We start from the raw sequence: 14577 nt of genomic DNA on the forward strand, positions 1-14577 counted from the left end.
AACATTCTAACTAACTAATGAAACAGTGGTGATCAGATAGATCCAGTCTGATCCTTGCTTTCCCAAGAAACAAGGTAGAAATAAGGTTTCCCAAAGTTGAATTTAAAGGTTTAGAGTAAGCACTAGTTAGGGATTCGTCATTTGACAAATTTGTGCCGCAACTGCCTGAGTACGTGACTCAAAGTCTGACATGCAATTGGTCTGTAGCTGTGAAGGATTGGATATAGGCTCAAATGTGCATGGATCATTAAATGCCGCAATACTATGTAGAAGATATAAATGTGGGTCTTGGGTTGGTTTGTAGTAGTAGTAGTAGTAGTAGTAGTAGTAGTAGTAGTAGTAGTAGTAGTAGTAGTAGTAGTAGTAGTAGTAGTAGGAGTACTATGTAGAATTGATTCACCTTATAGTTAGCTTCTCCTCGCAGTGTAACAGACTATAAACAGTCCACAAAATCTGGGGCTGGATTATTCCTGGGCGCTATTTCCAATCCAGTTAGTGACCGCGCATAGAGATTCCCGACACGGCTTAGGATATCAAGACCGATAGAAGCATCATTATCTTGTCTGGAAATACACAACGCCAACCTGAAGCACCCTCCCACAATCGCCTGCGTTATTGTACCTAGGACCCTGGCAGATACATTGAAATTCTAGTTGGAGAATTACTTTAATATTAAAATACCAAAAGCAAAGGTTTTTGTCTGGAAACCAGTAATTATTGTCAATTCCTAAAATCCCACACAACTTCGCAACTTCAACACTGGGAATATTGACTTTTTCTTACAGTTATAGCCAATCAGAGAAGATCGTGTACTAAGGCATACCAGTAGTCATACGGATCCATGTTATTACGACGTGCCCATGATCGACGACAGAATATCCGTGCCTAGCGCTTGGCCCAGCAACCCGCATATTTCTCTCCAGGCACAAGGCTCGCAGGAGACTCAACTTTGCCTCCGATAACATCCCAATGCTGCGATCGTTGGAGTTGTTCCTCTGTTATGGTACCCGAACTGATGATCAGCCAAGCAACATGCCAAAAACCCATTTCCAACAGAGTGTCCTTGTCGGTACCTTGCAGCTGGCATAAGTAGACGGGCCAGCGGGCATCGACCTCGGAGGTGACAGTGCCAGTCGCAGTTAACTCCAGCTCTGATCCACCACATATCTTCACAGTGCATTGAGGGTTGGGGGATTCCTCGCCCTTTGGCAGCCTAACATCGCTGCGTAGCCTAAATAGATGGGGTCCTAGACCGCGGATTGAAGCACCATTGGATGAAGCGGATACACCGTCCCCGCCAGATCGGCTGACGTGCACATCTACATTCGAATCTACTGTTGCTCGTATCCGTCGTATCATTGCCAGGACGCGATCATAGTTTTGTAGGAGTGAAGCATCAGCCGTGTTCGTAGCTCGTTGGGTGAGCTGGAGAAAGTGGGTGGACACCAGCGCGTGACTGCTAGCTGACTTTAAGTCCAGTGAGCTAAGCGATGGCGTGATATGCTGCCACCCATTGTCAGCTAGTTCCTGAATTTACTGTCCAAGAGAATGAATGAGTGCTTCGATGGAATCAGCCAAGATTTGAGCCTCTACCTGTGCGGTCGAGAGTATCCTAAGGGCTGTGGACATTCTGGTTGCTTCAATCCACGGCTCTTGTTCAATCATAGTATTGGCCAGTGTTCCATCCGCACATGTAGAGCGGTATTGCCTAATCCTAGCCCAGTAATCAAGCACTCCCGCTGAAAGTCTGTTAGGGAAAAACTGAAGCACATCCTTAGATGTATTGATAACTTTCATAAAGCTGAGCATGAATGCTCTCACAGCTGGAAGTATTGAAGGGTTCAGGGCTTCACTACAGACTGTAAGACTCTAGCCATCATCACTCCGTACAATAAAATTTGGAGCCAGAACTCCCTCCAGCGTGGAGGGTCTGTCAATGTCTTGGTTGAAAACCAGATCGAAAAGCGTCTCTTCATCATCCTTAGGAGGTACGCCAAACATGGCTTATGCCAGAGCCGTCATTACATAATCAGCGCCATGCAGCTGAAAATATGGCGTACGCCAAACATGCAATACACCTACAGTATCTGCATGTAGTACAGTGGCTGAAGCTTTTTAAGAATAAACTGTTTTAGCACTGGTTTTTTTCAACACTGAATTTTTATTAATGAATCTTTTTTCAAGTGAATAGTTTCATTCAGAGATTAGCCTTAATATTTCCTAGGTGAAATTGTTCACAGAATGAATAAAATATTCTGAGGGTATAAAGTTTTCGAGGAAAGTTGAAATGCTCATTTATACTGTAAAAGCTTGTGTGAGTCATTGCTATAAAAAACTCACATATATTTATTTTATATTAAATTTCAACACTACCACTATTGTTGGTCTTTCTAAATATGGTAATAATAGTCTAAGATATCTGATGACGCCATAAAAATGTTTATTGTTTAGGCCTGAATGGAAACTGGACAGACTGCAGAGGGAACTGATAAATCAGCCTATGCAGCTTCTAGTATTGCAATAAGTGTTCAGAACTGCTTCTATTTAGTGTTGCTGTGCACCTGTTTCCCATTTTGAAGTTTGTGTGCCTGATCCGACAGCAGTAGCGTTATCCCTCCCAGCCTGTCATTGTTCATTCCTTCCCTTCCTCAAGTGCCTTGACCTTGAGTCTCCCAACCAACCAAAGGGTGTAGTCCGCGATGGGCGCTTCCTCGACCACTAGTGCCCTTTAATCTCCTGCAAAGCAGCGACCACGATGCCGTCTATCCCACATATTCCGGGTGCCAGCCTGAAGATAAGGCGGCACGGGCGCTAATCCTAACAAATCCAAAAAAAGAGGTGATCCAACATACAACAGCTGGGACGCTGGTGGTCACCCACCCAACTACTAACTGGCCGGCGTGTGGTTAAGTACGGCTGAGTGGATGGGAAGCTGTTTTCCACACTCTTATGGTCATATGTGCTGTGGCTTTATTAAGATCAAATCATACTTCATGCCTTAATACTATATTTTCTGAGTTTATTAACAGACTTGAAGAACAGTATTAAACTATAAAGGCTCTATCATTTGTGCAAGGGAGGAGGTGAAAGAAATAATTTATTAAGCACAAGATTACCACTAGAAATTTAAGCAAAGTGAAAACCACAATAAGTATTCACTGCTAGCTAGAAATAGTTATTAGGATTATTTATTTAGTATACTAGTCACCTTTCTCCGTAGCCAGGAAGTACGGATCCGCCATTCCAAGTAGAAACTAACTCCACCGGCGTCGAGTGTAACGTGACAATGGCACATGGCAGCCTTGAAAACAGGTGGTTGCTTGGCTGGGTCGACGATAGTCTGGACGGAGAAATCCCCTTGATATACCTGGCTTGGGCAGGGTTGTTCGATCAATAGGAACACAGGAGGATAAATGTCACTTGTTAGTCTCACTTTTATTTATTGCACCAATCACACCACATCATTCTTCTTTGCCGCAGGAGTGTCAGAGCAGCAAGCGAATGCCTCGAGTGGACTGTCCGGCTGAATTGTCGGTTGCTGAGAGTCTTAGCTTGGAGCTTTAACCCGCAATCCCTGGATCTGGAGGTTCTCTCCCCGCTTGCCCTTCGCTGTGCTCTCAAGTTGGCATGGCTCGCTTCTTTCGTTGGTGCCAGCGACACGAGCCTTTTCACTATTCGATGGCTCGTCGCGAATGGCTGAACCTAGATTTCATATAGAGATAGATGGCTTGCTCCCCAGCCGGTTTTGCTCCCCAGATGCACTCCGCTTCTTGCTGGTCCTTAGTATTGCTGTCTTCGAGTGTAGCAAAATGGGCCGCCTTTTCACCATCAGTCTGGCTGCTTTCGCAGCTACTGGATCGTTTCTCTTTGGTACGTCCAGCAATGATACTTTTCAACCCCCTTTTTTTGTGAATTGTGGGATTTGAGACGCCTTTTGTCTCCTTCTCAGTTGCAAAAACACCCATTTTTATATCCCCTATCCGAATTTATGGCTAATTCGCTTATTAAAAGGATACGATGCTGGTGTGATGACCGATGTTATCGCGAGTCCTAATTTCCTCGCCTTCTTCAACACCACCAAGACCTCCGCCATTATCGGTGCCATTAACAGTACATTCAATGGGGGCGGTAGGTCTTCCCTTTCCTGCTGCAGTTCTGCTCACTCACTGACGAATGACTGCGATAGCCGCCATTGGAGCCCTTCAGGGAGGTCTGACGATGGATCGGTTCGGGCGTAAATTCACCATCCAGATGGGTGCTCTTATCTGTCTGATCGGTGCTATTCTTCAGGGTGCGGCAATGAACCTGGCCATGATTCTCGTCGGCCGTATCATGGCAGGATGGGCTGTCGGTCTCATGTCCATGTCCGTTCCCGTCTACCAGGCCGAGTGTGCCCATCCTCGCTCTCGTGGTTTGATTGTTGGGCTGGCGCAGCAGATGATTGGTGTTGGTTTCATCGTCAGCACGTACGTGACGGTCTTCCCGTTGTGATGTCGAGGGGTTGCTGACATCCGCTAGATGGGTGGGTTACGGATCACTTCACGCAAAAGACACGAGTTCGTTCCAATGGCGATTCCCCGTGTCATTTCAGGCCGTCCCTGCTCTGCTTCTCGCTGTTGGCATGCTTTTCATGCCAGAGTCCCCTCGATACTTGGTTGAGACCGAGAAGTACGACGAGGCGATGAGGATTTTGAAAAGATTGCACTACGACGGTACCAATGACGACTGGATTCAGAACGAATACACCGAAATCAAAGCGACTATTGATGCCGAGAAGGCTGTTACGGCGCCTGGCTGGCTCATCATGTTTCAAGTCCCTCAATGGCGGACGAGGTTAATGTACGCCCTCCCCACGGCCGCCAGCCGGCCACCCTCCTGATATTACCGCCGTGCTAACTATATCATATAGGCATGGTGTCGCCGTGCAGGTCTTCACTCAATTTACCGGTGTCAACGTGATCGGCTACTATCAAACAATTATGTATGAAGCGCTCGGTATCACAGGGAACAGAGCCACGCTAGTTGCCGGTATTTACAACTGTGTTGGTCCTCTCACGAACTTGTTCTTCATCGTCTTCATTCTGGACAGAGTAGGACGGCGCAAGCCCATGATGTTTGGTGCTATCGGAATTTCCATTGCCTTGATCTGTGAAGCAGCATTGAACTCGCAGAATGAGGATGGTAGCCGCCATGGCTACAGTATCGGTGGTGTTGCATTCCTCTTCTGCGTGACCATTATCTTTTCCCTGTCCTTTGGCCCTTGCAGTTGGTAAGTATTCTCGTCACACTACTTTCGACGACGCTAGCTGATTTTGCAATCAAGGGTCTACATGTCCGAGGTCATGCCTATGCAGATTCGTGGTAAAGGAAACGCCTTTGCGACGGGTATCGGTAACTGGGCTGTGGCTACTCTCTGGGCCCAGGTCTCTCCCATTGCTCTGGGCAAGCTTGGATGGAAGTTCTACTTTGTCTTTGTAGCATGGAGTAAGTTTGCTCTTTCCAAACAAAGGTGTTATCTTCTTGGAACGGACTAACTGTATCTTGTCTAGACATTTGCATTACGCTGCCGGTAATCTACTTCTTCTTCAAGGAAACCAATCAGAAGTCTCTGGAAGAGATTGATTTGCTCTTCGGCGGCCGCGCCCTGGGCACTCTGCCCGAGAATGTAGCCGAGAAGACCGAGGAAGCTGGTATCTCTGCAACAAACGTGGAGCACCGTGTTTGAGGTTGCGTTGGACGTATTAGATGAACGCGTCATGCCGTCTATACCCTTTTGTATGAACGATCAAAGCATACATTACCACAAGCCTTATGCCTTGAGCAACGACATGCATAATCATGAGAATTCTCCATCTTTCCTCCGTAGTCATATACTCGACCAGCGGAGTAGGTGACGATCCAAGACTACCTAGTCTACAGGAAGCCACATTACCACCAAGACATCCCTAATCAATGGCCATGTTCGGTGATCGCTTCACAAATCATCCATCTACATGTACAGCTAGTCAGCTCCAGCCACCCTCTCCAGATGCCCCACAATCATCCTCAGATACTCCCCCGCGCGCGGCGTCGAATCCTCAATCCCCGGAACCTTAGCCCCATCATCCCAAAGCCTCAACATGACCATCTCCTCGCGCAGCGGATCCGCCTCAAACGCTGCCAGCTCGGCCCCCCTAAACTTTTCATCCACAATCATCTCTCAACTCGGGCCCGATAACACCACAGTTCAGAACATTGGTTTCGGGGTAAGTGCATCCACTGCCAGTTATACTTGACCACGACCTGGATTAACGTTCTATGCCTGTGCTGCAGACGGTGGTCAATTGCTTTTACCTTCCAGGTTGCATAGTGGGTGGGCTGCTGATCGATCGGATCGGACGTAAACAAAACATGACCCTCGGATTCATGCTCTGCGCCATTTGGGGATTCATATTGGGAGTAGCACTCCGCCCTATCCAGTCTGTGTTCCCCTTATTCGTTGTGATGTATGGCATTTTCAACGCCTTCCAAGAGATGGGTCCTGGCGTATCGACGTTCCTCTGCGCCTCAGAGTCTTTTCCAACCCCGCTTCGAGACCACTTCATGGAATTGGCAGCAGCTGTCGGCAAAGCTGGCGCTGCCATTGGGCAGAAGTATTCACTCCGATCCAGAACTCTTTCGATTTCACCTTCAAAGGTCAGCAGGCGGTGTTTTTGATTGGTTCTGGGTTCGCTGTGCTAGGAGGCCTTTGTTCGTGGTTCCTAATCCCGGACATGTCCCGTGAGCTGGAGACCGAAGATGCTCGGTTCAAGGCTTATCTGGAAGAAAACGGGTACAATATCAGCCACTACGGGGAGGCGTTGTTGGTGGAGCGAAGAAATTGAGGTCCGGTTGTGTCAACTTGTGCCCGGTGAGATCACATATCAAGGCAAATTGTCGACATAGGAGCAATCTCGTAGTAGATTCTCCGTTGGTAAATCTAGTATATTAGGCCTCACTGGTATTGTTCTCGGAAAGAGTTCGTCTTGAGTGCGTAAGGTAGTAGGATTTGTTGATAGAGATCTATATTCGAACACGCTAACCGCGTTGAGCTAGACGGCCAAAGGCCCACTTTTGCCGATATGACCATGTTTCACTCTCACCATAATCCTTTCAGATGCATCTTCAATCAACTCTCGAACTTAGCCTTAAACTTGAAAATGTTGTGATGATCTCATGGACACCAGACCTTTTTCGCGGAAGATACTTTCAAGCTGCCGAGGATGGTCGAAATCACAGGACAAACCCGGTCGCCGGCAGTCCGTCGCAATGGAACGCTCCAGTCCTGCGAACCCTGTCGCAAAGCGAAATTGCGCTGTGATCATGGGAGACCGGTGTGTGGCCGCTGTACGGCAAAGAACATCACTAGCCGATGCTTCTATCATCCTGCCCCAATGACAAAGCGAACAGATGCCAGTCGAGCCAGCCCCATCGAATCATCAAGGAGATTGACGAGCCAGCCCAGTTCAAAGTCAGAACCCTTTCGTGATCCCGGCTGATGATGATGCGCATTCATGGTAGAGACTGACTGTTCGTAGTGCCTCAAGTCCTGGCTCAAATCGTGAACATAGTCGGTTCCGTACGACTCTGGAGCCGCCGTCGGCCCTTCCTGGATACCTTGGGTCGACCAGCTATTCAGCTGTTCTTGCCGAGCATCGCAGTGACATCCCATTTGAAGTAGACAACAGTTCGGCGGCTGCAGTGTCCACTCGCTCTGTTGATTCGGATCGATTGCAAATGGGCTCGGAGGTGCTCAAATTGCTCTACGATCTTCCGGTCTGCGATATCATGATTCGCAAGTACCATGCTCGGACAGTGATTACCATCGTGCCGAAGATCGTCATTTATTCGATCGTTGAGTCCATCCGAAGGATATTTGACAGTTTAGACGCAAATGACTTCGAATCTCAGTTTCAAGATTTGGTCAATCAGATTTTTCAAAATACTTCTCGCCCGCTGACTGTTCATGGTTCGATGACCGTGGAGCAGTACTTATCTTCATTTACTGGGAGGAACTCCCGATGGGAAGCCCTGGGGAATATCTTTGCGATTGCCGGAATAGCGTTGATGTCCACGCCTGACAGCGATCCTAATTTCACACAAGCAGCGCCTGATAGCGAGGCCAAAGATCGACTACGCGCTCAGATCGTTGAGGCAAGTGGCATCTGCCTCGGTTTCTGCGATCAGGCATCGTCGGTGAATGAACTCCTGGGCTTCTACCAGTACAACGACGTTATGTTAAGGACACAGCAATACGGAGACTCCAGTATGGCTACCCACCGCGAACAGTTGATGTTTTGTTGATTGTTATGTAGGTTATCAAGCTTGGCGTCGACTGGGTGATTTGTCGGCCACGATCTACGCTGCCGGTCTTCATCAAGAGAGCACTCAGACCGACGACTGCCCGTGGTTCCTACGTCAATGGAGAAGAGTCTGCTTTGCTTCGGCATTCTATGCGGACAAGTCGCTTGCTACATTCGTGGGCCGGCCGCCCCTCATCAATTACCGATACTGCACGTTGACTCCCCCGATGGATATCAGTCATGAAATACTACTTGCGGGCGGGAGCACTCTGACGCAAGCAATATCGGATCTGGACAAGGCGGGATGGCATGTTTATGGGACCGCCCACCCCGTTACACTAATTCGCCTTCGATTCCTGCTCGCCATCTTCCGGGAAGAGGCGCTTGAACTAGCGCTCGGCACTGGTGATCAGGATGATCTCGTGGAGAAATCAAAGTAAGACCCCGAAGCCAAACGCTCTACCACTGCTGAACATTCCGTAGTCGCCTGGTTGAGAAAGCACGGAATACATGGGACACAGCTCCTACCTATCTGCGCTACGATATTCGTGCGGACGTGGAGGAGAATGATATTTATTGTTCGTCATTTGCGTTACTTCATACCTATCTCGACTACCTGTACACCGTCTTTCTGGTTCAGAGAACGCTTGTCAAACGCACCAACACCGGTCAAGCGGCACTTTTCGAAACATCCAGACAGGTACTGTCAAACATCATCAGAATCAACGCGGAGAGAGATTCACTGATGGACATGACCCGGCATTACTCATGGATCGTATGAACACTCTGCGCGGTTTGTTCGTGGCTTCAAAAGACTGACACTGTACAGATTCTCTATTACGGTCTCCCCAGCGCCAGCGTCTTGACACTCGAGCTCCTCCGACAGAGCCGGGAAGTCGGACCCCATGCCATCGGTTTACCGCGGGCCGAACTCATACGGAACCTAAGCGTCTTTCTCTCATGCCTGTCCTGGGTAGCGCGCCCCGGCCATGGGAATTACCAGACATGCAAGGAGGTTGAGAAGAAACTGTCGCATATCCTCGATCAGATTCTCGACCCACAGCCTGTGCAAGCCGAAGTCTTCAACGATGCGACCTCGGGCCTGTACAACGTCTTGGACTGGTATAATCCCAACACCTGGGATTTCAATTTCGAGTATCTACCATCGAGAGATGGGTTTCCCGTCTGATCGGTGTTGGTTCATTTGTGAGGTATTGCATTGGTCATAACATCATAAGACAAAGTCGTAAGTCTTTGGTAAGCATTACGGCGTCCAGCGCGGGTTGGGTGCTGCAACAAAAAGCAGAAATCCACGATGGCCGACCGTCAAAACACGCGACACCGTCATACCATCCATACAAAGTCGTGACTGGGCCGCGGCTCCTGAACAAAATATGCGCGATGACAGAGCGGACAGTTGAAGTGGTCCTGCAGGTACCACTTATCCAGACATTCCCTGTGAAAGACGTGCAGACATTTGAGTTCTCGGATTTCCTGGGAGCGTAGGACGGATTCAAGACAGACGACGCTGATGAAGATGAGTGTTAGCCGGGGATGAGCTTCGTGATCGCTTCAGCTGGAAAGCCCACGTACCAGATAAACTGCCCATCCGCCCCTTCGGAGGGCAAAAGAGGACCTTTCGATTTGGACCACCATTCTTCCAGCGTTCGGATCGGCGAGACGGCGTCCAATCTGCGCAACTTATCGCCGTGGTCTTTTCTGTTTTTCTTCTTGGTGGGCGTTCGCTCGCGGCGGTTGATGAAGATGGTCAATCTGTTAAATTAGCTACCTTGCTTGTATAGCGCAGAGCCTGGTAGATAGTAATGGGAAAAGACTCACAGCAGACACATGATGATCAATGAGACGACTCCCAATCCTATACCGAGCACGATGACCATGTGATGATTTTTACTGTTCATTTCTCCGTCGCTTGACGACAGCCCCATGGTCCGTTCCAGACTCGTCGATGGCCTGCGCTTTTGGCTGGGAACAACGGATTGGCCGCTTGTGTACCGTAGAAACGGGTGTACAGACAGTAGCTACTAGCTAGTGACGATGGATGGATTGAGAATGCGACCGACCGCGGATCGGGACGAGGACAGAAGATACGGAATGAAAATGAAATCAGAGCGAGGGGGGGAAGCATTTAATCATACCGCACCTGCGCCAGAACAAGCTCTTTATCATCCACTCGACAATCGCGTCTTGTCTTCTGGTTTGCCGCCCGTCGCCTCACTCATGGCGGGGTTCGCTCCAGCCTTTAAAGTTGGCGTGCACCTTAATCAGACCATTTCCAGTGATTTGCAGGATTACCACACACGAGCCATCCGATCCTTTCTCGACAGAGTATCTATCTACAATTATCTACGGCGATCGCAAATCTAAATCTGCAAGGTGAGATGAAACAGCACAAGTATGTTTCTTTGTTGCTGGCCGCCTAACTCGTCTACCTATTCTATTTCTACCTGTATTCTTGGTATGATCCACGACCTTACGTTGTGGAACTAAATTCCAAGGCGTCGCGGTACAGAGTACTGCGTACTCCGTAAGTACTGTATGTACCTTCACATTCCAACTGGGGCCCAGAGCACAGCCATTCAGCCCCGGCTCCGACAACAAATCCTGGTAGACATGCCGCGGGCGGAAGGGCGAGCTGACTGGGCCTGGGAAATTCAGGTGTTGACTAGTCTGAGACTCTTGAGTCCAGCTTTGGATTTAGCTTCCTTGGCAGTTGGACAAGGGGATCTGGGTTGGGCCCGTATGGGGTCTTGTGAACGGTGACATTACCCATTTTTCAATCTCACTATCCACGTTGGCAGTTACGAGAATCGCTGGCTGCTGATAGTTAGGTATTAATGCTGCTAGTTGTTGCTCAGGTTTCTTCTATTCCGGTCGCATGGTTTGCGGCCACTGCATGCAAGTACAGTGTAACTAGAGATCATGCCATGTCATACCACTGTCGTCCTGGGGTGGAGAGACTTAGTTTCTTTGTCCTCTGCCTCTTATCTAGCAATAATCAGAGAATCGCGCATTTAATCATATCTAACTTGAGCATGACGTGTTCCATAATCTGCACAATGTCGCATTTATTTATTGGTTAGATACTCCAGCTCTGTATCCAGATGATAATTACCCCAGGTGAAGTGGGGATGTAGGCTCTCCACCTCCGCACGTGCTGACATCATCTATTTTGGCAGCAGACTGCAGACAGACAGCAAAAGTACTGAGCGGGTAGATTACTAGATGAAGATTTCTGCAAAAGTGCTATAATCAGCATTATCTGACAACTCTTCACCAGCCTCAATTCCAAGTACGCGGCCCAAAGGTTTGTCCGTGCTCCACCGTTCGCAACGGCACGCCCATCCCATCGGCGGTTCGCGCGGTGATTTCGTTCCCGAACCACTTGAGCTGAACACCGGGGTACGCCAAGCAGAAGAAGATAAGAAAGTTGCCGACTGCCAGCGCCGCATCGAGTCCAGCTGACAGGATATAATTGTACTTCATCCACCATGCTCGGTACCTGCGCTTCAGATGGCCGTTGAAGTAGAGCCCCACAATGCCCCAGGCCATGTAGTTTGCCGCCGTGGCTGGTGGTATCGATGCGGTGGATGCGAAGATTGCGGGTAGGTGGATCTAGGTTGATGGTCAGTCAGCATCTCAAACAATATTGTATGCGGTGCAGGTACCTTTTTCAGCATTGCTCTGGGGAAGCGTCTGTCCAGAAGGTACAGTACGATTGGGGATATGGCTCCGATGAGGAAGAACCACAACATAGATCGGTACATCGAGCCCTCTGAGAAGTGTCTTTTCGGGCCGATGAGGCCCCAGAAGGTGGCATTTGTGGCGTAGCCCGCAGCAAGCGGGCAGAGGAACTGCCTTGGCTCAGTTTAACAATTCCAGACTTGAGGATTCTTCCAAACTTACGTTGTTACTTGCTTCGGGGGTGCAGATGTCTTCGATGTTGCCCATCGCCCAGACATTGACTGCAGTCTGTGTCAGCCACGAAACGATGATGCCGGTGCACTGTGCGGCGAAAGTGACGCGAGGAGGGATTTTCTGGATCCGTTAGAAGACACCTTGTTCTCCCTTGCTTGAAAGCAAAAAGGCTCACCATGTAGTGGGCAAGCTTCATGACCGAGATATATCCGAGCCCTTGAGCAGATGAAACAAAAGTAAAGATCTTGAAGACCACGTTGTTCATCATCTTGCCTGGCCAGATGTATCCGGCTACGAGTGCCGATATCACAGCAGTCGAAAGCTTGATATTACAGTAGGCCACCATGATGCCGGTTGGCAACAGGAGTACTACGTGAAGCGCTATCGCCAGGATCAGACCGTACCAGGGGAGGCCCGTATCATAGACATAGAGAAAAGCGATGCTGATGCTGAATATGGCAAGAAAGGTGCAGCCATACCACCACGTCGGAACTTGCTTGTACTTCTTCATCAACTGCTTCTGTCAGTGACTCGCTCCCGTTGGGGTCGTGGTGCTTACCCGCGCGTGAATGTCTGGTTTCTCTTCACCAGACACCTTTCCAATGGTGGCAAGAAGACCATACCAAATCTCACGACGGTGGTAGAGCGCGGTATGGACTATGATTGAAGCCACAGCAGCAAATCCCAATCCATACGAAAGAACAGACGTTGTTGATAGAAACACTGGAGAATATTCGTGGTAGGCAGTTTGATTTAGCGAGTAATCTGGATTCATCACTCGACTGGTGTTGTATGGTTTGCCTTGAATGTGTTAGAACCCCTATAAGAGACGTATCAAAAATAACTCGCCTGTATTATCGAAGGTCTTCGATGAAGAAAACGGCATGTACATTCCCTGCCAAACATTGCTCCAGTGTAATGCCGGAGACACGACCCAAAGGAAAAAGATGCTTCCACAAAACACGTTCGTCAACGCCCATGTAGGCACGAGGAGAGGGGATCCGAGGTAGCCAGTGATCTGATTCCAGTCCAAGGTCATGGGGAGAAGATCCATTCCTGAAACGGCTCCAAAGACCTGGTTGATAGTGACATTGTTGGGAACAATCCAAGTTATCCAGGCAAATGTTGTGAGGCCTGAGAATAAGAACCCCGGAAGAAACTGATACAGTGCTCCACATAGGATGACCCCAGCAAAGAGCTTCATGCGACTGATTTTCCATCCATTAGCTACCTCGTTCTGTTTGTTCCGCTGGTGCATAGTATACAGCATGGAGCAAGTCGGGAGCACCCCCGGCCAGACGCAGGCTGCTGGCTCAACGAGGAATTTGTGAAACAATCCTGCGATGCCAAAGCTCAAAGCCTGCGTCGTGAGAAGAAACATAAACCTGTATCCGAGGGAAATAGGAATGTGAAGGAACTTCTCAAAGGCGACATAGACATCCGTTGCGAGAGACCCGTTATCGAAGGCAGTAACCAAGGACGCCATTATGGCCACGATACAGTGCTCCTTTTGATTGAAGTGTCCTGGGTTGAGTGTGAATGTCCAGCCCAGCATTTTCCATTTTCTTTCTGGCAAAACGGCTTCCATCAACCTTCCGCAGGGGAATGTCACTAGGATGGCTAGGTACGCGGAAAGGAATACTACAGTCTAAATTAGTCCTCGTGCTACTAATAGTTTGAACCAAGACACTCACGTGGTGGAGAATGAAGTTGAAAGAACTGGTTCAACGCCGTAAGGATCACAGTTCCAACTATCCCCAGGAACCAGGCGCGGAAGGTATTGACTGGGATGTCCTCATCGTCTGAAGGAACACTCGCTCGTACCTCTGGAGACACACTTCTCAGATCAGTACTGCTTGCAAATGACTCGTAAGGTAGTTAATATCTCAATAAAGGAAAAGACAGGGCATACAAATCATTATCAGCATCATCGCCTATCTCAAGCTGCGTCTCCTGCGTGTAGATCTGTGGCTCGGCTGCTTCGGCTCTTTCATCATTTGTTGGTTCTTTCGATGTCTGACAGATGCTAATATCCACTGACTCCTTCTTAGACTCCATAGTCGAAGCTGGGTAAGATGTTCAGTCGCTGACGGTGTTCGCAATGTCGGTTTCAATCAAGAACTGTCGAGACGACAAAACAGTTCTTCAAGCGGAGGGGTCATCGCATGAGAAGTCGACTAGGTTTGATGGCTTAGGGGAGGACATGATAAATTGGAGAGGATCAAGGGAACCTTCACTAACTTGAGGAGAATATCCAGCCATGAGCTGACGGCAAAAGCGATGAACGACTGAGGCCAGGCCTTCACCCGATGCCTGAGTA

The 14577-nt window shown here is 48.9% G+C and overlaps 6 protein-coding genes and 1 non-coding gene across 7 annotated transcripts; 3 read left to right on the forward strand and 4 right to left on the reverse strand.

Moving 5' to 3' along the window:
* Positions 1–885: 885 nt before the first annotated feature.
* Aspvir_005680 (uncharacterized protein) lies at positions 886–2001 on the reverse strand (the record flags this gene model as incomplete). Its single annotated transcript, XM_043268893.1, has 2 exons — positions 886–1503; positions 1891–2001. The coding sequence occupies 2 exons, from the start codon at positions 1999–2001 to the stop codon at positions 886–888; spliced, it is 729 nt and encodes a 242-aa protein (XP_043124828.1).
* Positions 2002–2845: 844 nt separating this feature from the next.
* Aspvir_r0009 lies at positions 2846–2961 on the reverse strand. Its single transcript, XR_006253199.1, has one exon. It is a non-coding gene; the product is annotated as a 5S ribosomal RNA (ribosomal RNA).
* Positions 2962–3809: 848 nt separating this feature from the next.
* Aspvir_005681 (sugar porter family MFS transporter) lies at positions 3810–5725 on the forward strand (the record flags this gene model as incomplete). The annotated part of the gene is made up of 7 exons (XM_043268894.1): positions 3810–3870; positions 4012–4128; positions 4187–4466; positions 4519–4839; positions 4910–5269; positions 5324–5484; positions 5550–5725. 7 exons carry the CDS (start codon positions 3810–3812, stop codon positions 5723–5725), a joined length of 1476 nt encoding a protein of 491 aa, XP_043124829.1.
* Positions 5726–6119: 394 nt separating this feature from the next.
* On the forward strand, positions 6120–6863 carry Aspvir_005682 (uncharacterized protein; the record flags this gene model as incomplete). The annotated part of the gene is made up of 3 exons (XM_043268895.1): positions 6120–6245; positions 6313–6600; positions 6651–6863. The coding sequence occupies 3 exons, from the start codon at positions 6120–6122 to the stop codon at positions 6861–6863; spliced, it is 627 nt and encodes a 208-aa protein (XP_043124830.1).
* A 315-nt stretch (positions 6864–7178) lies between these two features.
* Aspvir_005683 (putative C6 transcription factor) lies at positions 7179–9510 on the forward strand (the record flags this gene model as incomplete). The annotated part of the gene is made up of 6 exons (XM_043268896.1): positions 7179–7183; positions 7233–7352; positions 7557–8284; positions 8334–8757; positions 8805–9096; positions 9151–9510. 6 exons carry the CDS (start codon positions 7179–7181, stop codon positions 9508–9510), a joined length of 1929 nt encoding a protein of 642 aa, XP_043124831.1.
* Positions 9511–9665: 155 nt separating this feature from the next.
* Aspvir_005684 (putative RING finger domain protein) lies at positions 9666–10267 on the reverse strand (the record flags this gene model as incomplete). The annotated part of the gene is made up of 3 exons (XM_043268897.1): positions 9666–9849; positions 9915–10094; positions 10161–10267. The coding sequence occupies 3 exons, from the start codon at positions 10265–10267 to the stop codon at positions 9666–9668; spliced, it is 471 nt and encodes a 156-aa protein (XP_043124832.1).
* Positions 10268–11621: 1354 nt separating this feature from the next.
* optC (small oligopeptide transporter, OPT family) lies at positions 11622–14315 on the reverse strand (the record flags this gene model as incomplete). The annotated part of the gene is made up of 8 exons (XM_043268898.1): positions 11622–11954; positions 12008–12193; positions 12246–12377; positions 12433–12771; positions 12817–13058; positions 13107–13898; positions 13952–14094; positions 14170–14315. The coding sequence occupies 8 exons, from the start codon at positions 14313–14315 to the stop codon at positions 11622–11624; spliced, it is 2313 nt and encodes a 770-aa protein (XP_043124833.1).
* Positions 14316–14577: the final 262 nt, after the last annotated feature.

Source organism: Aspergillus viridinutans (assembly GCF_018404265.1).
Source record: "Aspergillus viridinutans IFM 47045 DNA, scaffold_3, whole genome shotgun sequence".
In the NCBI taxonomy this organism is placed as follows: domain Eukaryota; kingdom Fungi; phylum Ascomycota; class Eurotiomycetes; order Eurotiales; family Aspergillaceae; genus Aspergillus; species Aspergillus viridinutans.